Raw genomic sequence first — 27,361 nt, 5'->3', positions numbered from 1 at the left:
TACTTCTTAAGTATATCCGCACACATAGAAACATCCAAAAAGAAACACAGTAACAGAGGTCATCCAGGCCTTTCCTGGCGGTCCAGTGGTTAAAACACTTGCTGATTTAAATCTTCAAGTTCACACAACAATTTGGAATTTACCCTTCCAAAGGTAAATTTGTCTTACCTTTCCAAAAGCGTTTGATTCCTGGACGGGGAGCTAGGACCCCACAGGCCTCATGGACAAAGGACCAAAACGTGAAACAGAAGCAATATTATAACAAAGTCCATGAACAGTTTTTAAAAGTTTATTAAAAAGAGGAAGAAAAAAACTGGCTGTCCTTAAGAATGTATTTGAAGGTAAAGATTAAGCCTAACATTTTTTAACCCTACTTTTTCTTGTCTACTGTATAAATTTTCTGAATTAGTATATCTTAGTTTGTATTTTCTAATGAAGAACAATTAAGGACAGAATTATTTTTTAGTATGTGTTTATTTGGCTGCGCCAGGTCTTGCCTGCAGCATGTGGGACCCGGTTCTCTGACCGCGGATTTGGGCTTCCCTGGGGGCTCAGCTGGGAAAGAATCCGCCCGCAATGCAGGAGGCCTGGGCTCGGTTCCTGGGTCAGGAAAATCCCCTAGGGAAGGGAAAGCCTACCCACTCTAGTAGTCTTGCCTGGGAAGCCCACGGACCGCTCAGTCCACGGGCTGCTCAGTCCACGGACCGCTCAGTCCACGGGGTCGCAAGAGCCACACACGACTGAGCAGCGCTCACGTTCACTCCCTGCACTGGGGGCCTGGCGTCTCAGCCATGGGACCACCGGGAAGTCCCAGTAAAGACCATTTAATGGGAGGGGGCTCTCCCCTCAAAGAAAAGGGCTGCTGCTGCCACTTGGAAGTAAAGGGAAACAAAGAGCAGTTGAGGGCAAAGGTCAGAGAACTGTTGCGGGTGGGGCGGCAGGCTGTGGCCTGACTCCTGTTTTTGTGAGGAAAGCCGTGTCAGATCTCAGCCTCCTGCTGGCATTGACATCATCGTGATGGCCCTTGTGCAACCACCAGCAGAGACAGAGAGACTGTGGCCCTCAAAGTCAAAAGGATTTCCTGTCCAGCCCTTTCCAGAAGCCCGCCAATCCCTGCCTTGGTTGTCATTGTTCAGTCGCTCGGTCGTGTCCAACTCTTTGTGACCCCATGGACTTCAGCACGCCAGGCCTCCCTGTCCATCACCAACTCCTGGAGTTCACACAAACTCACGTCCATCGAGTTGGTGATGCCATCCAACCATCTCATCCTCTGTCATCCCCTTCTCCTCCCGCTTTCAATCTTTCCCAGCATCAGGGTCTTTTCCAGTGAGTCAGCTCTTTGCATCAGGAGGCTGAAGTATTAGAGTTTCAGCTTCAGCCTCAGTCCTTCCAATGAATATCCAGGGTTGATTTCCTTTGGGATGGACGGGTTGGATCTCCTTGAAGTCCAAGGGACTCTTCAATCCAATAGAGTCTTCTCCAACACCACAGTTCAAAAGCATCAATTCTTCGTCACTCAGCCTTCTTAATGGCCCAACCTTCACATCCATACATGACCAGTGGAAAAACCATAGCTTTGACTATATAAACCTTTGTCTCGGCTTTTTAATACTCTGTCTAGGTTGGTCATCAGAGAAGGCAATGGCACCCTACTCCAGTACTCTTGCCTGGAAAATCCCATGGATGGAGGAGCCTGGTGGGCTTCCGTCTATGGGGTCGCACAGAGTCGGACATGACTGAAGCGACTTAGCAGCAGGTTGGTCATAGCTTTTCTTCCAAGGAGCAAGCGTCACTTTTTAAATTTCATGGTGGCAGTAACCATCTGCAGTGATTTTGGAGCCCAAGAAAATAAAGTATTGCTGTTTCCATTGTTTCCCCATCTACTTGCCATGAAGTGATGGGGCCAGATGCCATGATATTTGTTTTGTGAATGTTGGGTTTTCAGCCACTTTTTTCAGTCTCCTCTTTCACCTTCATCAAGAGATTCTTTAATTCCTCTTCATTTCCTGCCATAATGATGGTGTCATCTGCATATCTGAGGTTACTGATATTTCTCCTGGCAATCTTGATTCCAGCTAGTGTTTCATCCAGCCCGGTATTTCGAATGATGTACTCTGCATATAAGTTAAACCCGTGGTCTAGAATCACATTTCCTCTGAATGGCAGTTGCACAGTCTGTGAGAAAACCGATTTGAAAATTCAGACTCTGAAAAGGAAGGGTAAATGGCAAATTATTTTGTGAACTTGAAGATTTAAATCAGCAAGTGTCACCTCATCACTTGTAAGTATGTAAAGGCCTTCCTCCTTCTCTCAGCGTCAGTAGCTTGTAACGCAGCCCTGTCTGTCATTCGTGTTGATCTTCTTCAAGAATTTGTCCCCATCTGGTTTTTTGTTTTTGTTTTGTTTTTGGCTAGTTTGTGCTTTCCTTTTTCAACATAATATAAGAGCCGTGAGGACAGCAGTCTTCTCCCCCTTGTTTATCACTATATCCCCGGTGCCTAGAACGCTGCCTGGCAAATAGTATGTGCTCAATAAACACTGAAGGAATGAATGAATGAATGAGTGGATCACAATGCAATGGCAAATTTTCATATCAGAATGAAAGCTATAGACCCCAGCCAATGGCAACAAGAATCCAAGTCCAATGAATAAGGAGCGAGAGCAATCTATGACCCATCCATTAACACATTTTAAAGATATGAGCAGCAAGGCTTAGTAATTGTGTGTGTGACTCTCCTATTTTTCAGCTGAATTCAAGACTAATACGGAGAAGAATGTCTGCCTGAGGGGAAAAACTGCAATAAAATGCTAGTGTTGGGGTGGGGCAGGGCTGCCTGTGTCCAAGGCCCAGGTGAAAAGGGCAGAAGATATGGGATAAACACCCAAGGATGCTCCTTTAGAGGGTTGGGAGCAGCCAGTGACTAAAAGACTGATGGGGTGTGTGTGTGCATGCGTGCTAAGTCGCTTCAGTGGTGTCCGACTCACTGCAGAAGGTCCAAAATGGAATTTCCACCCTTTCTCTTATTCCTGCTGAACCGTAAAGCCCTCAGGTGGGTCCCAGGAAATTCTCTAAATACATACAGTGAGCAGAACGGGAAGAACTAGAAAACGTGTTCAAGAGGGGCCGTGGGACCCCCAGTCCTAGGGAGGGAGGTGGCTCTCCTTTGCTTTAGCCCATTCATCCCTCTGAGCCAGTGGGTGCTCAGATACCTGGAAGTGGGTTACCAGTTACATTCGCCAGAAAGGGGTAGGGGATGAGAGTCCACTTCCTTTCTAAGAGGAGTGGACCCTAAGAAGGGGCCTCCGTTAGCCAGGCAGAGGAATGGATGGGAGGATGAGAGAGAGGCCGGAGACTTTGAAAGAGACTAGATTGTTTTGCTTAAGAACATGGAGAAAAGAGATGAAAGAAATGTGAAACCTTCCCCCTTGGAGAGAAAACATACATGACTAATAGGGATTTTTATTGGGTTCTGTCATAGATCAAAACTGCCTCCCCAGGATTCACAGGGCTTTTCAGTCTCCCCAAGACACTTTCAGTAGAATTGACACTATTCATCCATCCTGTCACGTTGGATTTGCTTTCAGGGAAATGATAACAAAGTTCCCGCACCAAGGCGGGTGTCGGGTCAAGAACAGAGGCCGCTCACGGTGCCCAGAATAGTCACAAGAATGGCCTATTGTGTTCTACGGCCCTGGAGCCCTTATCTCCTCCCAGACAGAACGCAGAAAAATGTGCGACCTTGAGAGACAGAGACGGGTTCTCTCTCCCAGGTGAAACCAAGAATCCTTGTACTGTTTTAGAAACAAATTCACTCCCAGCTGGCAGGCAGACACCAAAGGACAGTTCTTTCAAAGGTAAATTAATCCTTTGCACAAACAACCAAACTTGAATACCCAGACTAGTGTGGACCCACATACCCGTTCAAAATCTCTCCCCCACTTGGTACAATATGCCCCATTCTCTCACTGGAACAATCTGTTTATCTGAAACCACCAGCGTCTCTGATCCCAGAACTCTGTATCTTCCATTAACCATTTCAGGAGAGCTTCTTTCCCAGACAAGATGTGCGTCACCTAATTAAGTTCCTCTCGTGCCTCAGACAGTAAAGACCCTGCCTGCGATGCAGGAGGCCTGGGCTCCACCGCTGGGCAGTGAAGATATTCCCTGGAGAAGGGAATGACTACTCACTCCAGTCTTCTTGCCTGGAGAATTCCATGGACAGAGGAGCCTGGAGGGCTGCCGTCCCTGGAGTCTCAAACGGTTGGACCGGACTGAGCAACAAGCATACACAGCAATAAAAACAGGAAAAAGGAAATTTTTACCATTTACAATTACGTTCAAGACTTAAAATATCTAGAAATAAACCTAGCCCAAAACAAACGTGTACGACCCCCAACAGAAAACTACAAAATATGACTTAGACAATTAAAGAAAACCTAAATAAGTTGATGGATATGTGACACTCATGTTCAATATATTCAGTATTGGAAGGATGTCAGTTTTCCCCAGATTGACCTATTGAGTCAATATAATTCCAATCCAAATCCAGCAAAATTTTCTGGAAAGAGACAAGCTCAGTTTAAATTTTATATAGATTTTATTAAAAATGAAGAGCATCTGTTCTTTAAAAAACATCAAGAAAGTGAAAACACCAGGAGGCCTAAATTGACCTTTCTCCAAAGAAGAAATACAGATAATCAACAGGCACAAGAAAAGATGCTCAACATTGCTAATTATTAGAGAAATGCAAACCAAAACTACATTAAGGTATCACCTCACGCCAGTCAGATTGGCCATGATCAAAAAGTTTACAAATAATAAATGCTGGAGAGGGTGTGGAGAAAAGGGAATCCTCCTAGCTTGTTGATAGGAACTAAATTGGTGCAGCCACTCTAGCAAACAGAATGGAAGTTCCTTAAAAAGGAAACACAGAGCTAGCTACCGTATGATCCAGCAATAGCACCCCCGGGCACATATCTAGACAAAGCCATAATCTAAAAAAATACATGCACTCCAAAGTTGATAGCAGCGCTATTTACAATAGTCAAGACATGGAAGCAACTTACGTGCCCATCAGCAGATGAATGGATAAAGAAGATAAAGATATATCTATAATGGAATGTCAGTCATAAGAGAGAAGGAAGCAATGGCATTTGCAGCAACATAGATGGATCTAGACATTATCAAATGAAGGGAAGTTAGAGAAAAACAAACATTGTACGACATCACTTACGTGTGAAATCTAAAATATGATACTAGTGAACTTACTCATAAACAGAAACAAACTCACAGACATAGAAAACAATCTTATGGTTACCAGTGGAGAAGGGGTGCAAGAAGTTGGGGGGGGATAAATTAGGAACTTGGGATTAGCAGATACACACTGTTGTTGTTCAGTCACTGAGTCTTGTCCGATTCTTTGCGACCCCGTGAACTGCCGCACACCAGGCTTCCCTGTACTTCACTACCACCCGAAGTTCCCTCAAACTCATGTCCATCGAGTCGGTGATGCCGTCCAGCCATCTCATCCTCTGTCGTCCCCTTCTCCTCCTGCCCTCAATCTTTCCCAGCATCAGGGTCTTTCGCAATGAGTCAGCTCTTCACATCAGGTGGCCAAAGTATTGGAGCTTCAGCTTCAGCCTCAGTCCTTCCGGTGAATATTCAGGACTGATTTCCTTTAGTATTGGCTGATTTGATCTTGGAATTAACAAATACATCCTACTATATATAAAAGATAAACAACGAGGAGCTACTGTATAGCACAGGAAAGTGTATTCAATATCTTATAATAACCTATAGTTAAAAGACAGATATGCATAACTGAACCACTTTGCTGAAAATAACATAGCATTGTAAATCAATTATACTTCACAAAAAAAAAAAAAAAAAGCTCCAATAAAAATGCTGGACCTCAAAGCCCAGGTGAGCTTCCTTGTTGGGCAATGCTCTCATCACCTATCAATGTCCAGAAGTTAATACATCGTGGGGGCTGCAGACACTTTGTATTTGGAGCCCTCTCAGACACCGCCCTCTGCATCCCTTCTCTTGGACGATTTTAATCTGTATCCTTTTGCTGTAATAGACCGTGACTCTGAGGATAAGTTTTCAGTGGGTTCTGTGAGTTCTTTACAGAACTATCTAATTTGAGGGTAGGTTTGGAAACCCCTTCGAACTTGCAGTTGGCATCAGGCCTGAGAGTGGTTTGTGTGGACTCGACTCTCCAACTTTGAAGTTGGGCCCTAAGTCTTTGAGGTTGGTGTCAGAACTCCTGGACAATTGACTAAACTCTCCCGATGGTCCTAAATTCCTCAGAGAAAGATACACAAACACAGAGAGAGGTGAGGAATCGGGGCCAGTGACTAATCTCCTTCGAGCCCTTGCTTTTGTGCCTGAAGGTGATGATTCATGATAAAGATATCATCAAGGAATGGGGGGAAAATATCCGAGTAGATTGAAGATCATGATTGAAAGAAAAGCAAAGCCATTCTGCTTTCTGGCCTGTTCAGGTTATGCAGTAAAACTTTGGGGTGCCATGCATGCCCCTGGGCAGTATACCGTGACAATGAACGCAATGCTGGAGAAAGACGGGGGTAATAGCTGATGGCAGGTGGGAGTTAGTCATGACCCATAGGACACCCAGGAGTCCAGCCCTGCAGAGGGACTTGGTCTCTCCAGAGCACATCCCACGCCTTCTCTTTTTTCTTTCTTTTTCTTTTTGTTGGGGGTGGGGTACAGCAGGTGACTTGTGGGATCTTAGTTCCCCGATGGGGATTGAACCAGGGGCCACAGCAATGAAAGCATGGAGTTCTAACCACTGGACCACCAGAGAATTCCTTCTCATGTCTTCTCCACACCCTCTACAACTCTCTCCACTCCAAGGCTCTGTTCCAGCTTCAAGAGTCCAGAGGCTGGACTTCCTGCACACAAACAAGCTACCTACCAAAAATCCATTCTGCAGAATAGTTTCCCAGTGCGGCAGGAGACGTGGGGTCTCCAGTTGCCTAGGAAAGGGGCCAACCCTTCCTGTGTCCCCTTGGAGTGGCACCACCACAGAGTGCACTCTCATTGGCTCTTCCGGAGCCTCAGACTCCGCCTCAGGAAACCCCAGGACAGAGAAAGAAGCCGGGTTCTCAGATTCAGAACAGGAAACTCAGTAGAATGAGAAGAAACTGAGATTCTGAGTACCAGGCTGGGGATGGATGGAGAAATTGAAGAGGAACCCAGGCAGAGTGCCACAGAGAGCCAGCTGCCAGCCATGGCAAAACTGTCCCCTAAACAAACTCAGGGCACAGGACCTAGAATTCACTTCTAATCTCTGTCTCACCTCCTTGTAATTTTTTCATGTGCTTCGTGCAAGCCTGCCTCATCCCCACACTCACATAAAATCCCTGATGAGACAGAACCTACTATGGCTTATAGGACGGGATTAAGGTGGACTTGCTGTGTGGGAAATGTCCTTAATGCAACCGCAGCCTCAGCACCAGAGAGCTTACAGAGCAGACAGGCTCCTGAGCCAAATTAAGATGCTCAAATCGAATGATGTATTCAATTAATGATAGAAATGCATGGAGAATCAAGAGGAAAGGGACAAATTTAGGGAACCATTCAAGCAGGATGAAAGAACCACAGTACCTGAACCCTGTGTTGTTTGTGTGTGTGTGTGTGTGTCTGTGTGTGTGTCTGTGTGCGTGCGTGTGCCTCCAACTCCACTCCTGTCACTCTCTCCTCCTCCTTCTCTGACACGTCCGCATTCCCACTGACATACGATCACGAGAACACTGAGCCGAGGGCAGACAAGGATGCTGGAGGACAGAAGGTGCCCGGAGCCAACAGGCGCACGTCAGAAAAAGGCAGGAGAAAGTAAGCTTCACCCAGAGCTCTAGCTCACCAGCGACTTGCTAAGCAACGGTGCCTTTTAATTCCATGTCTTGGGCAGAAGACAAGTGGGACCAAAAATGGGCATCACCCAGTGGTGCCAATTTACAAGCTCATGCATTTTGATGCTTTGTGAAACTGCCTCATTGCTTCATAAATATGTGCTGTTTCACAGTCCTTTCATGCCTTCCTATAAATATTCATCACACACACTCTCTACTTCCTTTCTTGCAGGCTCCTTGGCTCTCTCCTTGCTTTCTCTTACATCCCGTGGTGGAATTTTTCTTAAATAATACAAACACGCACTGCAGGTCCCTCGGACGGAAGAATGTTCAGCCTGAGCCTCGAGATACAGAAAGCAAAGGCTGCCACATCTCAGGGCCCCTCGGGCACGACTCAGGCCCCTGCCTCCAGATAGAAAGAAACGGAAAATGAAGTCACGGAAACCCACAGGGAGAAAGGTGGGATATAACAGGTGACCGGAGACAGATCCAGGAGCAGCAGCTGCGAGAAAGAAATGCCGGCCACGCAGGAAACCCCCAAGCCTGGGGTAATGACAGGGCTAATTTGGGGCGAGCCGTCAGCCCCACTGGAGCTCCAGGAGGTGACAGTCACCAAGAAGCAAGAGTGGGCGAGGGGTCCCCAGGGTGTGATACTGAACCAGAGCAGGTGAACATGAGGGGAGGGACGGGACCCCTCTTGCGCTGTTGGTGGGATGTGAACTGATGCAGCCACTATGGAGAGCAGCACGGAGATTCTCTAAAAAAAACTAGGAGTAAAACTACCATATGATCCAGCAATCCCACCACTGGGCATATACCCATAGAAAACCACAATTCAAAGAGATACATGTACGCCAATGTTCATAACAGCACTATTTACAGTAGCCAGAACCCAGAAGCCCCCTAGCTGTCCATTAACAGAGGAACGGATAAAGAAGATGTGGCATGTATGCCCAAGGGAATATTACTCAGCCATGAAAAAGAAGGGGTGTGCGTCAGTTGCCGTGAGATGAACCTAGAGCCGGCCACACAGTGTGAAGTAACTCAGAAAGAGAAAGACAAATGTGGTATATTAATGCATAAACGTGGAATCTAGAAAAACAGTGCTGGTGAACCTGTTTCCAGGGAAGGAATGGAGACGCAGATGCAGAGACGGACTTGTGGACACAGCGAGGGAGGGAGAAGGTGGGACAGACTCAGAAGGGAGCCTTGACGTACATGCACGACCGTGTGTAGAATAGGCAGCTAGCGGGAGCTGCTGTGTGACACAGGGGCTCAGCCTGCTCAGCGATGGCCTGGAGGGGTGGGAGGGGAGGGGGACAGAGGCACGGGAGGGAGGGGATATGAATATAAACATACGTAAAATTATGGCTGATGCCACTGTTGTGCAACAGAAACCAACACAACATCATAAAGCAACTATCCTCCAATTGCAAAAATTAGTTTAAAAAAGGGGAGAGAGGCAGGCAGAGGGCCCCCAGGGCAACAAGTGGCATGGGCGGGGTGGGCAGCACACTGCAACGCCCATGTGGAGTCCAGCGACAGACAGCACCCCAGGGACTTCCCTGGGGGCCTAGGGGGTAAGATTCCCTGCCTCCAATGCAGGGGGCAGGGCTTCAGTCCCTTGTGGGGGAACTAAAATCCCACATGCTGTGCACTGCAGCAAAAACATGAAAAAAAACAAATGTAGTTTCAATCGTATGCATATTTAAATGATATTTTTAAATTATATTAAACTTGAAAAAAAAAAAACAGGATTCCGTTCCTGCAGCGGTCATAATTCTCCAGGGAAAACAGTAGGGATTCTCTCGTCAGAATCTGCTGCCAATGAGCAGGACAGGAACCTTATCAAGGGCAGTGGGGCTGTGGCAAAGAATAGGATGCTGAAATTGCATATGCCTCTCCTTTAAAACATTATTTCTCTAAGCCAGACCCATAATATCGAGTAATCCCAGGATGACTGAACTCCTAGAGTCCGAGAGCTGTGGAGGAAGCAAAGATCAAAAGTTTACAGAGCCTGGCTTTGTGTCCTGCCTGTGCCACCCATCAGTTATGACCTTGAACTGGTCACGTCACTTCCCTGAGCCTCTGTTTTCCCCTCCCATAATATGCAGACAACAATGTTTACTGCTCAGATCTCTGAGGATTTTATGAACATAAAATGATGAAAAAAACCATTGCAAAATTTTCCCAGTTATTTGTTATTACCTGTGATTTGCGGTGAGATCACAAAAAAGTTAGTGAGCCTCAACGGGGTCTCAGGCTTGTCTTATGAGAGAGAGAGAGAGAGCACTAACCAACTCTCCGCTGTTCAGGAGACAAACAAAAATAATAGCCTCAGGCCCCCCGGAAGCCGGCGCTGTGAGTGCTCCCAGAGCACTGTGCATGGCTTTCTGTGCAGAGCTCGCTCTCAGGAGGCTCACGCTCATTAAGCTCCGGGTGGAGGCCCTCAGGGGAGAGACTCGGTGAGTGAAGAGGGTAGGCCCCAGGCTGGGCCCCCTGAGGTTCCCAGACCTCAGCACCAATAGCATCTGCGTCTCCAGGCATCACTGTCTGGGTGTCCTGGACCACCAGTCACGGGCTTCCTGCTCAGCCCCTGGGACAATCAAAAATGAGGCAATTCTCACAGGCCCGGGTGGGAAGGCTGGATAAGAGCTCATCCAAAGGCTTCAGAAGAGGAGACAGCCGAAGGACCACCGGCCCCTGGAGCTGCTCGGACACACCGATGTCACAGGAAGGGAAGGTCACAGCCCGGGGCCTCCAGACTGGATCCAGGGAGACGGTCCCTGCTCCCCCGCAGGTCAGTGAGCTCACAGGTGACCCCCACAGGTGACCCCCACCTCTCCTCCTGGGCTTCCCGTGTCCCCACTTACCCTCAAGCGCCCACTTAGAATTAATAACAAGCCTTGAATCTAGATCTTCTTTAACTGCCATTAAGGTTAGTCCCAGTGAAGCAAGCATAAGTTGAAAATACCATTAGTTGAAATGCGTTTAATACACTTGTCACACTGAACATCATAGCTTTAGGCCGCTGCACCTCAGAGGTGCTAAGAAGGCTTCCATTAGCCAACATTTAAGTAAAATCATCTAACACAGAATCTGTTTTCTAATAGGGCGCTGAATAGCTCATGTAGTTTATTGAATATTGTGCTGAAAGTAAAAACCAGAATGACTGTCTGGGCCCAGAATGGCTGTAAGTGTATCAGTCGTTCTGTAATCACTGCCTCTACTCAGAATCACGAGAATGTATCTTACAGCATGTTGAGAGGGTTGGAAAAGATCAAAAGTCAAAACGAACAGTATGGTTTCTACTGAATGTGTGTTGCTCTTGTATCATCATAAAGTTCAAGAGACTTAAGTTGAATCACTGTAAGTCAGGGACTGCCTGTATTTACCGTCTGCCAAACACACTGACAAGGGCTTCAAATGCATCATCTTATTCAGTCCATGGCAACCGTAATGATAGGTACCGCTTTGCAGAAGGAAAATTGAGTGAGGTTAAATCACTTGTCCTGGGTCACCAAAGGTCTAAGGGCAGACACTGGGATTCAAATTCAGATCTGGCCAATCCCAAGGTCCATGCTCTTAACTTCTAGGCAATAGCGCTTTCCAGGACCAAGCCAACAGCCTCAGGCTCCAGGAAAGGACTGGAGAAGCCCTTCTGAAAAGCAGTAAAACGTTCATCTATTTGACGATGCATTTCCAATAGTTGGGAGATGGGGCTGGCTGCAGGAAGAGTGCTGTAGAGTCTCTCTGTCCCCCAGCTGTTCTAGGCCACTTAGATATCCGCCATGACTCTGCAGAGCTGGGTTCTCCACGTGATACATTCAAAGTCTGCATGTTCTCCTGCGTTCTAAGTCTCAGAAGCATATGTGGTTCCAATGACATACCAGTGAGGTGGCCCTTAGCTGTGGTTCTTAAGTTACATACTTCTCTTCTACTCACATAAAAATATATTTAAAAAAAAAAACTGGTTCGAACAAGTGCTGATTCTGCTCTCTGGACATATATATGGACCAGAAAGTCCAGTAAGGGGGACACTGAGGCTCGCTCCCGTGCCAGGCTGGAGACCGCCCCTGGGCAGGCTTCTCTCTGACACCCTCGCACTCAGACTAGAAGGAGAATGTCTGGTTCTCAGGGGCTTTCCCCTCCGGCAAATCATGACACTCCCCTCATCAGCCTCCCAAGTCACTTTCAGATGCTCCCGCCAAATGTGTGGTCCCTTTCTGGATCAGCCTCAACACAGAGTCTTACAAATGGGGGACCGGGAGCCTCCTCATCTCTGTCCTTCCCCACCAGCAGCCAACTGGCACAAAAACCAAATCCACTCAGGCTGTTAGTCAGAGTGTCTCAGACTCTAACCAAAACAGGAATCAACTGCGGATCCTGTGGAAATGCTGGCGGGCTGGGAGGAACCACTCTGCCTTTCTCGGGAGCGCCCAGAGGTGCCGCAGGTGTGCAGTCTCTCCTTGGTGACCAGACGCTGGAGGTCAGCGCCCACATTTCGTGAACATCGGTTCCATCTGGCCAGGAGGGAAAAGAAAGTGAAGCAAGAGGAAGGCAAGCAAGGCCCCTCCCAGAACCACCGATTTTCTTCTTCCCCCCAAAAAGGAAATGGTGGTAAGTCCAGCAAGACTGGAAGCTCTCTGAATGGTAACTAAATCAGAGGCTGTACACTAATATTTTTATTGTGAGTTTCATGACTCTTCACCAAGGACTTCCCTGGTAGCTCAGATGGTAAAGCGTCTGCCTGCAATGCAGGAGACACAGGTTCAACCCCTGAGTCAGGAAGATCCCCTGGAGAAGGAAATGGCAACCCACTCCAGTATTCTTGCCTGGAAAATCCCATGGACAGAGGAGCCTGGTGGGCTACAGTTCGTGGGGTTGCAGAGTCGGATACGACTGAGCGACTTCACTTCATGACTTTAGTTTCCAAATTGCTTTACTCTAAAGGCACTTTAAGACAAGTACTATTGGTAACTGTAAAAAAGAAACAACAACCTAAATATCCCTCAGCAGGAGACTTCTTAAAAGGAACATTTATAATATATCTTTGGGGAAAAAGTGGGCCACACTTAATTACTAACGTGGAAAGATCTCCAAGATAACATGGCTTAAAAAGAAAAACAAGATCCAGAACAATGGAATGGCTTGCTGCCATTTGCATATTTTAAAAGAAAAGGAGGATATATACACACCTACTGCTCATCTGAGCAATGACTGGCCATGAGCAAATCCACAAGGCACCGGTAGATTTTAGGAGAGGGGTGAGTGACTGAAGACCCATAAGCAAGAGGATGGGAGGGCTTATTTTCACTGTAGTCCCTTCTGAATTTTGTACCATAGAAACCTATTTCCATTCAAAACGAAAACAGAAATTAAAATTGAAAGGTAATCCCCTTGTTCTCACTGTACCTCCATCCACCCCCAAAATTCAATGAAATTGATTCACTCAACATTTTCATGTACCCTCTTGGTGAGTTCCCAGCTGAGTCAGCTCTTGGAAAGGGACCAGAGTAGCTCTGCCTCGTGTCATTGCTGGGGAGACCCCGAAAGGTGTGGCTTCAGAGGCTGGATGCTCTTGGGGCCCTGATTTCCCTTATGGGAGCCCAGAGATCGTCCACAGAGGGCAGGAACTGCCAGTCGAGTCCCCTGGAAGTGGAAGAAACGCTGCACACCTGGGTCACCCTTGGAGGCTGGAAGCTGGGTGAAGGGTGAAAGTCCAGGACCCTCCTGTAACCGGATGGCTGAGCTGGAATGTACACCTGAAACCTAAGGTGGGAGAACCAGGACCCTCCTGTAACCGACGGCTGAGCTGCAATGTACACCTGAAACCTAAGGTGGGAGAACCAGGACCCTCCTGTAACCGATGGCTGAGCTGCAATGTACACCTGAAACCTAAGGTGGGAGAACCAGGACCCTCCTGTAACCGACGGCTGAGCTGCAATGTACACCTGAAACCTAAGGTGGGAGAACCAGGACCCTCCTGTAACCGATGGCTGAGCTGGAATGTACACCTGAAACCTAAGGTGGGAGAACAATGACTTCCCGTGAAAGGTCTTCTTGTAAGAAGCCCACACTATACTTAGGACGCGTTCTGTTCTCCTGAGTTATTTGTAGTTTAGGTACCTGGCTTAGGCTGCCTGAATTAATAGGCTTTACTGATCTTCTCTGGGTTTCCCTGGTGGCTCAGTCAGTAAAGAATCTGCCTGAAATCTGGGAGACCTGGGTTTGATCCCTGGATTGGGATGATCCCCTGGAGGATGGCACGGCAACCCACTCCAGTATTCTCGCCTGGACAATCGCCATGGACAGAGAAGCCTGGCTGGCTACAGGCCATGGCGTCACAGAGTCAGACACGGCCGAGCGACTGAGCACAGCACGGCACTCTGCTCTCTACTCACCCTACACCGTCTCTCGATTCTCAGGAAGTTATTTCCCAGCTGCTGTTATTTGCTTTCTTTCCTGAGGCTGTGATTTCTACCCAGTGAAGAGGGGATGATGTCAGGGCCTCTCTCTATGGTCATCCAGGTTCAAACATGAGGTCATCCATTTGGGACCTCAAGCAGGTTACTCTCCTCTCAGATGAGATCAGGGTAGAGGGGGGCACCCAGCCTGGAGAACAGCCCAGAGCAGACGTTCAACAAATATTTGTCTCCTCCATCATCATATTTCCTCCTCCCTCCACCACCAGCCAGGATTATTATAAGCACCTCGTTCTTGTCAAAGTACCTCTGTCTTAACCATCTGTGACTCTCTAAACCCAGCCAAGAGCTGTCCTTTGCACTTTGCAGGTGAGCCCATAGGACCCAGCTTTCTCCAAGTGACCTGCCAGGATCACGGCACCAAGTGTGGAAGAACGGGAACCAGACCCACATCTGGTAGGTCACGAGTGCGGGAATCTCTAGGTCCAAGGTCACGAGTGCGGTGATCTCTAGGTCCAAGGTCACGAGTGCGGTGATCTCTAGGTCCAAGGTCACGAGTGCGGGGATCTCTAGGTCCAAGGTCACGAGTGCGGGGATCTCTAGGTCCAAGGTCACGAGTGCGATGATCTCTAGGTCCAAGGTCACGAGTGCGGGGATCTCTAGGTCCAAGGTCACGAGTGCGGGGATCTCTAGGTCCAAGGTCACGAGTGCGATGATCTCTAGGTCCAAGGTCACGAGTGCGGTGATCTCTGGGTCCAAGGTCACGAGTGCGGTGATCTCTGGGTCCAAGGTCACGAGTGCGGGGATCTCTAGGTCCAAGGTCACGAGTGCGGGAATCTCTAGGTCCAAGGTCACGAGTGTGGGAATCTCTAGGTCCAAGGTCACGAGTGCGGTGATCTCTAGGTCCAAGGTCACGAGTGTGGGGATCTCCAGGTCCATCCTTGTTGCTGGAGTTATTTCCTTCTTTTTTGTGGCTGAGTGACATTGGATGGGCATTTTCTATGTTAAAGTATGGTCCAATTAATTCAGCTAAAGGAGTATCTGTGAAATTCAGGGAGAGAGGAAAGGAACAGACCTCAAGCCGGATACAGAGAGACCCAAGGATATTCCAAGGTGATAATATAGAATTTCTGAAAACTTAGACATTTGCAATAACATGGTATGCTTGTAGAAGTAAGCTGTTCAGATTTGCTAAAGGGTAAATGGAGAGCAGGGTAGCACAGGGGTGTTTCACTGAGAACATCTGAAAGATAAATAATTTAGACACTGTCTTAAGAGGGACAGGGAACACTTAGCACACATTGTGTGACATCACACAATGACATCACACAAAGCCGGATTGCCACATCATGGGAATGGTGTGGGATTTGGAGAGCAGTCTGCCACTATGAAAGAGAAGTGGCTTTTCAGATGTTCAGTTCCCAGTTCAGTCACTTAGTCGTGTCCAAATCTTTGTGACCCCATGGACTGCAGCACACCAGGCCTCCCTGTCCATCACCACCTCCCGGAGTTTACTCAAACTCACGGCCATTGAGTCAGTGATGCCATCAACCATCTCATCCTCTGTCGTCCCCTTCTCCTCCTGCCCCCAATCTTTCCCAGCATCAGGGTCTTCTCCAAAGAGTCAGTTTTCCATTGAGTCAGCTCTTCACATCAGGTGGCCAAAGTATGGGAGTTTCAGCTTCAGCATCACTCCTTCCAGTGAATATTCAGGACCGATTTCCTTTAGTATGGACTAGTTGGATTTCCTTGCAGTCCAAGGGACTCTCAAGAGTCCTCTCCAACACCACAGTCAAAAGCATCATTCTTTGGCTCTCAGCTTTCTCTATAGTCCAACTCTCACATCCATACATGACCACTGGAAAAACCACAGTCTTGACTAGACAGACCTTTGTTGGCAAAGTAATGTCTCTGCTTTTTAATATACTGTCTAGGTTGGTCATAATTTTCCTTCAAAGGAGTAAGCATCTTTTAATTTCATGGCTGCAGTCACCATCTGCAGTGATTTTGGAGCCCAAAAAAATAAAGTCTGACACCATTTCCACTGTTTCCCCATCTATTTGCCATGAAGTGATGGGACCGGATGCCATGATCTTCGTTTTCTGAATGTTGAGCTTTAAGCCAACTTTTTCACTCTCCACTTTCACTTTTCATCAAGAGGCTTTTTAGTTCCTCTTCACTTTCTGCCATAAGGGTGGTGTCATCTGCATATCTGAGGTTATTGATATTTCTCCCAGCAATCTTGATTCCAGCTTGTGTTTCTTCCAGCCCAGCGTTTCTCATGATGTACTCTGCATATAAGTTAAATAAGCAGGGTGACAATATACAGCCTTGACATACTCCTTTTCCTATTTGGATATAATGGTCATCTGAGTTAAATTCACCCATTCCAGTCCATTTTGGTTCACTGATTCCTAGAATGTCGACGTTCACTCTTGCCATCTCCTGTTTGACCACTTCCAATTTGCCTTGATTCACGGACCTAACATTCCAGGTTCCTATGCAATATTGCTCTTTACAGCATCGGACCTTGCTTCTATCACCAGTCACATCTGCAACTGGGTGTTCTTTTTGCTTTGGCTCTGTCTCTTCATTCTTTCTGGAGTTATTTCTCCACCGATCTCCAGTAGCATATTGGGCACCTACCAACCTGGGGAGTTCATCTTTCAGTGTCCTATCTTTTTGCCTTTTCACACTGTTCATGGGGTTCTCAAAGCAAGAATACTGAAGTGGTTTGCCATTCCCTTCTCCAGTGGACCACACTTTGGCAGAACTCTCCACCATGACCTGTCCATTTTGGGTGGCCCCACATGGCATGGCTCATAGGTTCATTGAGTTAGACAAGGCTGTGGTCCATGTGATCAGATTGGCTAGTTTTCTGTGATTGTGGTATCCATTCTGTCTGCCCTCTGATGGAGAAGGATAAGAGGCTTATGGAAGCTTCCTGATGGGAGAGACTGACTGAGGGGAAAACTGGGTCTTGTTCTGATGGGTGGGGGCATGTTCAGTAAATCTTTAATCCAGTTTTTCCCTGGTGGCTTAGATGGTAAAATATCTGACTGCAAATAGGGAGATCTGGCTTTGATCCCTGGGTGGGGAAGATCCCCTGGAGAAGGCAATGGCAACCCACTCCAGTATTCTTGCCTGGAAAATCCCATGGACAGAGGAGCCTGGTAGGCTACAGTCCATAGGGTCACAGTCCACAGTTCTCCAACACAACTGAGCAACTTCACTTTCAACTTCACTTCACTTTCTGTTGATGGGTGGAGCTGTGTTCCCTCCCTGCTATTTACCTGGGGCCACACTATGGTGGAGGTAATGAAGATAAAGGTGACCCCCTTCCAAAGATCCCAAGCATGCACTGCTACACTCAGTGCCCCCAACCCCTCAGCAGGCCACTGTCAACCCACGCCTCCTCTGCAGATTCCTGGACACTCACAGGCAAGTCTGGGTCAGTCTCTTGTGGGGTCGCTGCTCCTTTCTCCTGGGTCCTATTGCTCAAGGTTCTATTTGTGCCCTCCAAGAGTCTCTTTCCCAGTCCTGTGTAAGTTCTGGCAGCTCTGTGGTGAGGTTAGTAGGAGATATTAAAGGCTACTGGCTTCCCAGATGGTGCAGTGGTAAAGAACCCACCTGTCAATGGAGGAGGTACAAGAGACAAGGGTTTGATCCCTGGGTCAGGAAGAGCCCATGGAGCTGGTAATGGCAAGCTATTTCAGTATTCTTGCCAGGGAAATCCTGTGGACAGAAGAGCCTGGTGGTCCACAGTCCATGGGATCGCAAAGAGATGGACATCACTGAGCAACTAGGCACACAGACATTGAAGTATACCCCTTGGATGAGAGAGTTAGCGTCCTTGTTTCTCTTCTTCTTTGTCATGTAGGAAACACCCCAGTGGAATGGCCTCGGGACAGAACCACAGCACAGTGCCCAGATTCATCCTGCTGGGGCTCACAGACGGGGCAGACCAAAAGCAGCTCCTCTTTGCCACCTTCCTGCTGATCTACCTGGTGACTCTGGTGGGCAACCTGGGCCTCATAGACGTCATCCGAGCCAGCAGCACCCTCCACACCCCCATGTACTTCCTCCTGAGTGTGCTTTCCTTCCTTGACGTCTGCAATTCCTCCTTGTTCACCCCCAGGCTGCTGATCAGCTTCCTCACTGTTGACCAGTCCATCTCCTTCGAGGGCTGTGTGGTCCAGATGGCCCTCATGACACTCCATGGCTCTGGGGAGTGTGTGCTCTTGTCCATCATGGCTTATGACCGATTTGTGGCCATCTGCCACCCTCTCCTGTACCACAGCATCATGTCCAAGCGTTTGTGTGTCCAGCTGGTGGGGCTCACCTATGCTGTGGGGGGATTCATTTCAGCAGTGCAGACAGGGAATGTCTTCAGCTTGCCCTACTGTGGTCCCAACGTCATTGACCATTACTTCTGTGACATCCCCCCTGTGCTCCAACTGGCCTGCTCAGACACCACTGTGGCCAATGTCATCCTGCTCATCTTTTCCGCCTTGACCACCGTCCCCACAGTCTCAGTCATCTTGGTCTCTTATGCCTACATCCTGGTCACCATCTGTGGGATGAGGTCGCTGGAGGCCCAGCGCAAGGCCTTCTCCACCTGTGCCTCCCACCTCACTGCCCTCTGCCTTTTCTATGGGTCTGTGTTCCTTGTGTATGTGCAACCCAACCCGGGAAGTGTGTCAGCCTACAATAAGATCCTCTCTGTGTTCTACACCATCGTGATCCCCATGCTGAACCCGCCGGTCTACAGCCTACGGAATAAAGATGTCAAGGCTGCTGTACTACTTAGGGTCCTTAACCTAAGCAGAAAGCAAACTTGTTAGAGAGGCCTCCAGAAGACCATAGCATAGAAGAGAAGCCTAGAGAACCCAGCCGGGACAAGAACCAAGAGCAGCAAGACACAGCTAAGCCCCTGCCACAGGGTGGTCTGTGTAGGATGCCACATAAGGAGCTTCACCTCTGTGCATTCTCCAGGGCTGCGGCTGGCATTACTGCCCTGAGCTTTCAGCACCACTCAGCGCTGGACAGAGCCACCTGCTCTGGCCACCACACCACCCTCTACAGCATCCAACTGCATGTCATCTCCTGCTGATCCTAGACCTCTCATCACTTCCTCGAGGCTCAGGTCCTAAGCAGGAGCATTCACCTGTCTGGCAGCATAGCTATTCTATATCTCTTTTTTGAAGGGTTTTAATATTTGTTTCTTAAAAGTTAATATGTGCATAATAGGAAAGCAAAAAGCACAGAAGCAAAACGCAGTCGTTCATAATCACAAGCAGTTGACCATCTGACACGCCCTGCTGGGTGTCATCTGTGCATTTTCTCCACTGAGTACCATATTCACGTTATTAAGATCACGCAGTCCCGTATCGTGCTGTCATACACACCATGAATATTAACCCAAAGCCCCAAAGCTCTAAGTATTCTGGTAACCAAGAATACACTACACCAACTCAATCTGGAAGGAAAAAAAAATGCAATCCTGCCTTTCTTGGCCTATTCTATATCTCTTGATGTATTAACCACATTCAGCATAGATAGCACACAGATGCTCATCTCCTCCATCCGTACTTCTATCGTACAGGCCCCCGGGAGGTAGAAGGCGGAGCTAGACTCTATCTGCTTCTTGTTTTGAGAGTTCTCAAATATAGAAAGGTTCATTGAATGCCAAACAGTGAAAACGGCATATTTCAACCAAAGCGACCTTCCCTGTAAGGCTCTACAAGGTATGTTGCCCTTCTGAATAAACGCTACTGAAGTGATAATCCACATGGTGTTCAACTACAGAAGGAGGAGAATAGTCACTCGACATGCAGCAGAGAATGGAGGCCCCAGTACAGAAATCTCTAATTAGCCTTGGACTAAAACCTGCTCTAAAGCAGTAGTGAGCTATCGTTTCTATGTAAATGACCAATGAAGCAATATTACAGACCGAAAGACCATATAACTTTTTTCAATTAGAAACTATCTGTATGTTTTTAGATAAAACCCTTATTTTATTGAAACAGACATCAGTCTTACTGATTTAAGAGAATGAATAAGAGGTGCAATTTACTGTGAAACCCAGATGTCAGCTGAGGCTCCGTATCTTTGGAGGATTCAAATGGAATTAGCGTGAACCCCAGTCCAGCGTGGGGGTGTCCCCACACTCCTGAGAACATTTCTGGGGTGTTGGAAGCGGCAGGAAAGGGCTGTGAGTGTGTGTTGTGCTTTGCCGGCTCACCTCAGTCCGAGTTCCTTAATCCACTGAATGACTTCAGTTTATGACTCATTCAGGGACAGCGGGAAAAGCTTGGGATCAGGAATGTGGATAATATAAATGAGGAAATGGGGGAAAACAAACTCTGACCATTTTAGGTTCTGATAGGGAGGGGAAAAGGGCAAACTTAGGCAGGTTGCTTTGCGGGCCACAGCGCTAGGCTTCAGCCCTGTGAAGAAGCCGAAGAGATTGCACCTCTCCCAGACAAAGCATTCACCTGTAAATTCACAGATGCCAAAGTGGAATGTTTTCCTAAAAAACTTGTTAATCCCAGGTGAACCTACTGATCAATGCCTAGTAATCATGTTGGAATCATCTCCCTGCTTTATGTACAAGCTTGAGATCATTTTTCTTAACATACTGTATAGGCTTCTCCAGAGAAGCAGAACCAACTGGATATATACAGAGACATAAAAATGGAGATTTATTATAAGAGTTGGCTCATGCAATTATGAAAGCTGAGATCCACAATCTGCCATCTGCAAGCTGGAGAAGTAGGAGAAGACAGTGCTGTAACTTAGTCTGAATACAAAAACCTAAAAGCCAGGGCCCACTGATGAAAGCCGTGGTGGGAATCTGAAGGCTCAGGAACCAGGAAAATCAATGTCTGAGAGCAGAACTTCCAGCTCCAACCAAAACAGCCGAGTCGCCCCTTCTTGGCCTTTTTGGTCTAATCAGGCCCTCAAATGACTGGCTGATGCCCACCCACGCTGGTGAGGGTCATCTTCTTTACTCAGTCCCCAATTATAAAGCTGATCTCTTCCAGAAACCCTTCACAGATGCCCAGAAACATTTTATGAGCTCTCGAGCATTCTTTTGCTTGGCCAAATTGACACATAAAATTAACCATCACATAAACTAAGAAGAGAGCAAGCTCCAGCCAGTCTCCTACCCTCTCAGACTCAGGAGGTTAGGGGCTGCAATCGTTCCATGAAAATAAGCCATTCGCTTAACGAGAAAGTTTTCTTTGAATGATAATTTCCCTTTGAGCAAGGACCCACAGGAGACCAGGGAAGCGAGAGAGGGGTGCCAGCCCCTCCTCACTGCCCTGTAATCCCAGACTCTGCCTCCTAACTTCACCAGTTGCTGAACGAAGGTTGCCTCAAAGCCCTAGGCAACCAGGTCACAGGCTAAGGAGTAAACAGGTTCCCCAGAAATTTGACTGGTGAGAATCGGAAGAAGCACGGGGGAAAGACAGGCAGAGGGCTGAGTGCAGGAGCAGCTGACAGCACAGCAATGTCGGCCAGGGAGAACAGGCATCCAGCTCCTACAGCCCCACACTCCCTGCCCTCTGCAAACGCAGCCCAGCTCTCTCCTCTGCCTTCACGTAAGTCTGCTGGAAGACTGGAAATTCAGTCAAAGTGTTACCTCTCTCAAGAGCATTTGAATTGAATTTTTCTTTACACATCTTCAGAGCACCCAGAGCCCACCGAGTACCTGAAGCTCTAGAACTTTCCATTGGGTGGAAGTGAAGCTAAAGTTAGGGGCCGATCAAGCCATAAATGCTGAAATGAAGACCAGTTTGTGGTCCCGACCAGGCAGCCAAAGCGCTGGGCTACAGTGGATCAAGGTCCCTGCCAACAGCCAGTGTTGAATGAGTGGTTACTGTTACCAATGACCGCTTCTGTCACCTGAGAAAAGTTGGCCTTGCAGGACCTCAGGTCTAGTCTATGCGGAACAAAGATGATCTCTAAAGTCTCCTGTTTACAGATGGAAAGGGGATAAATCACTTTGAATCTCCTAGACATTCATCATGTTCTCAAGCGTCTCAAATTCATTTAAACTAACTTCATGGGAAATATATGGGGAAACAGTGGAAACAGTGTCAGACTTTATTTTTCTGGGCTCCAAAATCACTGCAGATGGTGACTGCAGCCATGAAATTCAAAGACGCTTACTCCTTGGAAGGAAAGTTATGACCAACCTAGATGGCATATTCAAAAGCAGAGACATTACTTTGCCAACAAAGGTCCGTCTAGTCAAGGCTATGGTTTTTCCAGTGGTCTTGTATGGATGTGAGAGTTGGACTGTGAAGAAAGCTGAGCGCCAAAGAATTGATGCTTTTGAACTGTGGTGTTGGAGAAGACTCTTGAGAATCCCCTGGACTGCAAGGAGATCCAACCAGTCCATCCTAAAGATCAGTTCTGGGTGTTTATTGGAAGGACTGATGCTGAAGCTGAAACTCCAGTACTTTGGCCACCTCATGCGAAGAGTTGACTCATTGGAAAAGACTCTGATGCTAGGAGGGATTGAGGGAAGGAGGAGAAGGGGACAACAGAGGATGAGATGGCTGGATGGTATCACTGACTCAATGGATGTGAGTCTGAGTGAACTCTGGGAGTTGGTGATGGACAGGGAGGCCTGGTGTGCTGCGATTCATGGGGTTGCAAAGAGTCAGACACGACTGAGTGACTGAACTGAACTGAACTGACTGACTGAACCCTGAAGGACTTCCTGGGCTTCTAGGTGACTCGGGACAAAGAATCCGACTGCCAACACAGGAGATATGGGTTCGGTCCCTGGATCAGGAAGATCTCCTGAAGAAGGAAATGGCAACTCACCCCAGCATTCTTTTCTGGGAAATCCCAAGGACAGAGGAGCCTGGAGGGCTACAGTTCATGGGGTCGCAAAGAGTCGGACATGACTCAGACTAAACAGCAGCAGCAACGGTCTTCGCGGGAGGAACACTGCGTGAGGTGGGGCGTCAGCCTGGCACCGGGGCCTTCAGTGGGAAACCCAACCTCTCCAGTGGCTGACAGCTTCACTCACCGGGTGTGATGCTCTCAAGACACCACCCCAAGGGACAACCTGGGGCAAGATGGAAGGAACCAAAATGAGGTAAATGAGGGGCCTTCCCTTGCAGAAAGAATTCAGGACAGGCTGAGGGCGTTTCCAGCTGGAGCTGCTCAGAGACAGCCAGCAGCACAAGGAGAGCAGACTGTTAGATCCCCTCCAGAAGATTCAAGGATCCCACTAGGGCGTGGCCATCCTGCCTTCTCCACAGGATACTGAACGGTGGCCACACCCACACCCTGTTTCATCCCTCCCCTCTCTGGAACCTCAGAGAAACTGGTCAGTCCCAAGGAGCTGAGTTAGATGGGAAGCAAGCCTGACTCATTGGAGCCAACTCATTGGAAAAGAGCCCAATGATGGGAAATACCGAAGGCAAAGGAGAAGGGAGTGGCAAAGGATGAGATGCTTGGACAGCATCACTGACTCAGTGGACCCGAATCTGAGCAAACTCCAGGACAGAGGAGCCTAGCAGGCTACAGCCCGTGAGGTCCCGAAGAGTCAGACATGACTTAGCAACCAAACAGCAACACCAAAAGCCTGACTCACAGCCAGGGTATGGATAAGCCCTAGAAAGCTGAATTTGCTCCATGGAGGGGGACCAGTCAACCTCAGACCCCGTTCTTCTACTCTGAGATGCATGTTAAATATGATGTTTGATAATTTGAGAGACAGGTTTCAAGGCCAGCCCTCCAGAATCAGTATCACCCAGAAAGCCCTATGCCCCATAAACGCTGCGTTCGAAGCAGGACCTCAGAGCTTGAACAGTGTGGCTCTCCTTGGGGGTTGCTATCGAATGCAGCAGAGTGTGCTGTTCTACTCGCAGCGCTTCAGAGCTCAAAACTGCCACTCTTTGTAAAAATGACCCAATCACGGAATTTACAAAGCCGTCGGTAAAACAAAAGATGTGAGCAAGACCCGCAGGCTCTTAAGTCGTGCTCAAGGAAGGCCAGAGACAGACTTGAGGGCCAGCAGGTGGGATAGGATCCTTCAGATTTCTCATCAGTCCCCTCTGACACCTCTGTCTTCATGCCTCTCTCCACCTTCTGACTCCCAGCACAGGAGCTGGGCTCAGACATTCACCCCAGGGTGGGAGGCCGCCCTGGCAGCTCCGTCCCCGGGTGCCCATGGGGGGACTCCTTGGGAAGCCAGAGCGGTCACTCAGTGTGACCAGCGCAATCCATGGCTAAATCCAACTCAACATGAGCTCACGGTTCTGCATCTGCCCAAGATCAGTGGCTCCGGCTCATTGATCGCCCATCTGCTCTGGGGCTGACAGCCGCTCACAGATGTGACGAGGGCCAGAGCATCCCTCCAGAACGCAGTCGAGCTGGTCCGCACTCTTTCGCAGGCTCCAGAGGCGCCTGCATTTCAAGGAGCCTGGAGGTTCCTCCCTCTTATCTGAAGCTCAGGTGGGAGGGACCCTGCTAGTGCTTTTCTTCAAAGGCCCAATTTCTCAGCCTTCGCTCCTGCAACCCAATATTTGCTTCACGGTAAACTCTGCTATTTCCCTTTACGTTTCTCCTGGGGACGCATCCTCTGCGCAACACGAAGCTCAGAAACAAGGCTGGGAAAGTAACAAAGCCGTGCAAATATTCCCTGACGTGGGGGGATTTTCTAACGTACTTGCATCACATGTGTGTTGTGTCTGGGGCAAACCTGAGGAAAGAAACAGGCTCACTGGCCACTCCACCAGCACAAGGACAGTATTAGAGACAGCGCTGGAGGGACTTCCCTGAAGGTCCAGGGGTGAAAAATCCGCCTTCCCATCCAGCGGACACAGGTTCAATCCCCGCTAGGGGCACTAAGATCCCACACACCACAGGCAACTGAGCCAGCACCATCCACCTGCTGCCGTGCTCACCCAGCGCAGCCAAAGAGAAAAACTAAATGAAAAAACTGTGCTTAACTTGGGTGTGATCCTCCAAGAGACAGTGAAGGGTGGGAGCAGGGGCCCCTTTGCCCCCTCATCTCTGACCCCGTAGGACTGAAACGTTACCCAGAGCTTCACTTAAAATCCTGCCTTAATTACAGCCAATGTTTATCAAACACCTTCTGTCTACGAGGCACTGTGTCTCCATTTCCTCACAAAATTCTACCAACAGCCCTCACGAGGCACAAACTCCAGATAGCCCCATTCTTAGGATAAGAAAACTGAGTCACAGAAGGGTAAAATAACTTGCCTGGGGTCACACATTGAAAAGCTGCAGAATCAAGATTGAAACAGACCCGGGAATGTCCAACCGCTACATTGTCTGCACTACTTAGGAAGTATTTTGTGGACACATAAGCTAAGAGTCTCCAAGGATGGAGACTGTTAGCTCCCTCCTTCTCTGAAAGTCCGGGCCCTCCTCCTATCAAGCCTGGGGTCAGGGGAGGCCTGCGTAGGATGGAGACTGTTAGCTCCCTCCTTCTCTGAAAGTCCGGGCCCTCCTCCCATCAAGCCTGGGGTCAGGGGAGGTCTGCGTCCCATGGAATCTGCTCTAGTCTCGAGACTAGGATTGCCAGATTTAGCAGATAAAAATACAGATGCCCACTTAAAATTGAATTTCGGATAAACAATGAAAAGTTTTTCAGATTAAGTGTACCTCAGTATTGCATGGGACACAAGCCAAAATTGATTGCTTGTCTGAAATTAAAGTTTAGCTGGGCACCAGGTGTGGAATGTAGTATTTTTTGGCGACACCGTGAGGCAGGCAGGATCTTAGTTCCCTGACCGAGGATCAAAACCGTGCCGCCTGCCTTGGAAGCGCAGAGTCCTCCAGGGACGTCCCAGCAGCATACGTTTTACTGACGGCTCCTCGCGTGCCTTGTTTGACCAATAACAAACCGCAGGGGTGACCGTGGGCCAGTCCCAAGCCCCAAGAGGGCGGCTGGTCTCCAGCTCCTCGTCTCAGAAGCCCGCCCTGCCGCCACCGTGCTGTGGGCCAGCCCAGCCAGCGGCAGGGAAGCGCCCCATGGGAAGCTCTGAGCCCCCGACACTGGGTCAGGCCGCGGCCTGGCAGGACAGCCCAGCTGCCAGCTTCGTGGGGCTGAGGCAGTGACCTCCGTCTGTACCAGGAGAAGGGGAAGAGCAATGTGCCCCAAGCCCCTAACCCCCAGAACTGTGAGAAAGAGCAGATCATCATATTTGTAAGACACTACATGCCAGGGAGCTTTCTTATATAGCAAGAGATAACCAAAATAACCCTTAAGGGATCATCCTTGAATTATTCTGCCTTGAGTCCCCAGACACTGCGGTCCCCGGCAGAGGCTCCATCGGGCTTGGTCCCTACGAGCCTGTGCCGTCTGATGCAGTCTCACTCTGACTGTTCCTTAGCGAGGCAGTGTCTTCTTGAGGTTCAGAGGACGGACTTTGAAGACAGCCAGACCCAGGACTGGATCCCAGCTCTGTCACACAAAGCTCTATGACCTTGGTCTCTTGGCCTGAAAAATGAGTCTGTCAATATTAACTATCTCGGGAGGTGGCCTGTGAGGATGAAAGGAGATTTAACATCTATAAAGTGCTCAGAACAGCGCCAGGCCCTTAATTAGCATTCAGCACATGTTAGCTGTTATTAGCCATCCTCACACTGAATAATTTCTCTGTGTTATTCTATAATTTTACCTTCCTTATTATTTCTATCCAGGGAAGAAAGTTTAATGAAGTCACAAAACACATTATAACAAGGGTGGCAGGGAGCACCACCACAGAACCACAGCTCTCCACGAGAAGAGACTCCCGGCCTGGGAAACACTGAGGGGTCCAGCCTGTCCAAGCCCCTCACTCTACCACGCCAGCCTGTTTCCCAGGCCCAGCTGTCCCTGAGAAATCACAGGCAACCTAGACCTACCTAGACCAGGTCACTAGAGTGACCTAGTTACTCTCCCAAATTTCTGTCTTTCTCTTTCCCCCTGAACCAGACATGCTGAGACAGAAGACTGTAGATCTGGGAGAGCATACGATGGCACAGTAGATACAGGGGTTATGGAATCAACACAGGACCAG

At 48.5% G+C, this 27,361-nt stretch overlaps 1 protein-coding gene and 1 long non-coding RNA gene across 3 annotated transcripts in view; one reads left to right on the top strand and one right to left on the bottom strand.

Moving 5' to 3' along the window:
* The window catches only part of LOC147358794 (uncharacterized), a 53,844-nt gene that overhangs the window by 7,828 nt on the left and 18,655 nt on the right, over positions 1-27,361 (bottom strand). Inside the window, exon 3 of one of the 2 annotated variants that reach the window (XR_015141712.1) lies at positions 274-2,206. The exons of the other annotated variant lie outside the window; for it this stretch is intronic. This is a non-coding gene — a long non-coding RNA (uncharacterized LOC147358794). Of the gene's footprint in view, positions 1-273; positions 2,207-27,361 lie in introns of those variants that run through there. 2 annotated transcript variants of the gene reach the window in all.
* LOC147358795 (olfactory receptor 5P55-like) lies at positions 18,200-19,624 on the top strand. The gene has a single exon (XM_086342144.1). It carries the CDS (start codon positions 18,200-18,202, stop codon positions 19,145-19,147), a length of 948 nt encoding a protein of 315 aa, XP_086198270.1. The 3' UTR covers positions 19,148-19,624.

Source organism: Bos grunniens, chromosome 15 (genome assembly GCF_055505025.1).
Source record: "Bos grunniens cultivar Pamir isolate PY7600 chromosome 15, Bosgru_T2T1.0, whole genome shotgun sequence".
NCBI lineage: Eukaryota > Metazoa > Chordata > Mammalia > Artiodactyla > Bovidae > Bos > Bos grunniens.
Note: the sequence above shows the minus strand (reverse complement) of the source record. Positions and strands in the feature narration are given on the sequence as shown.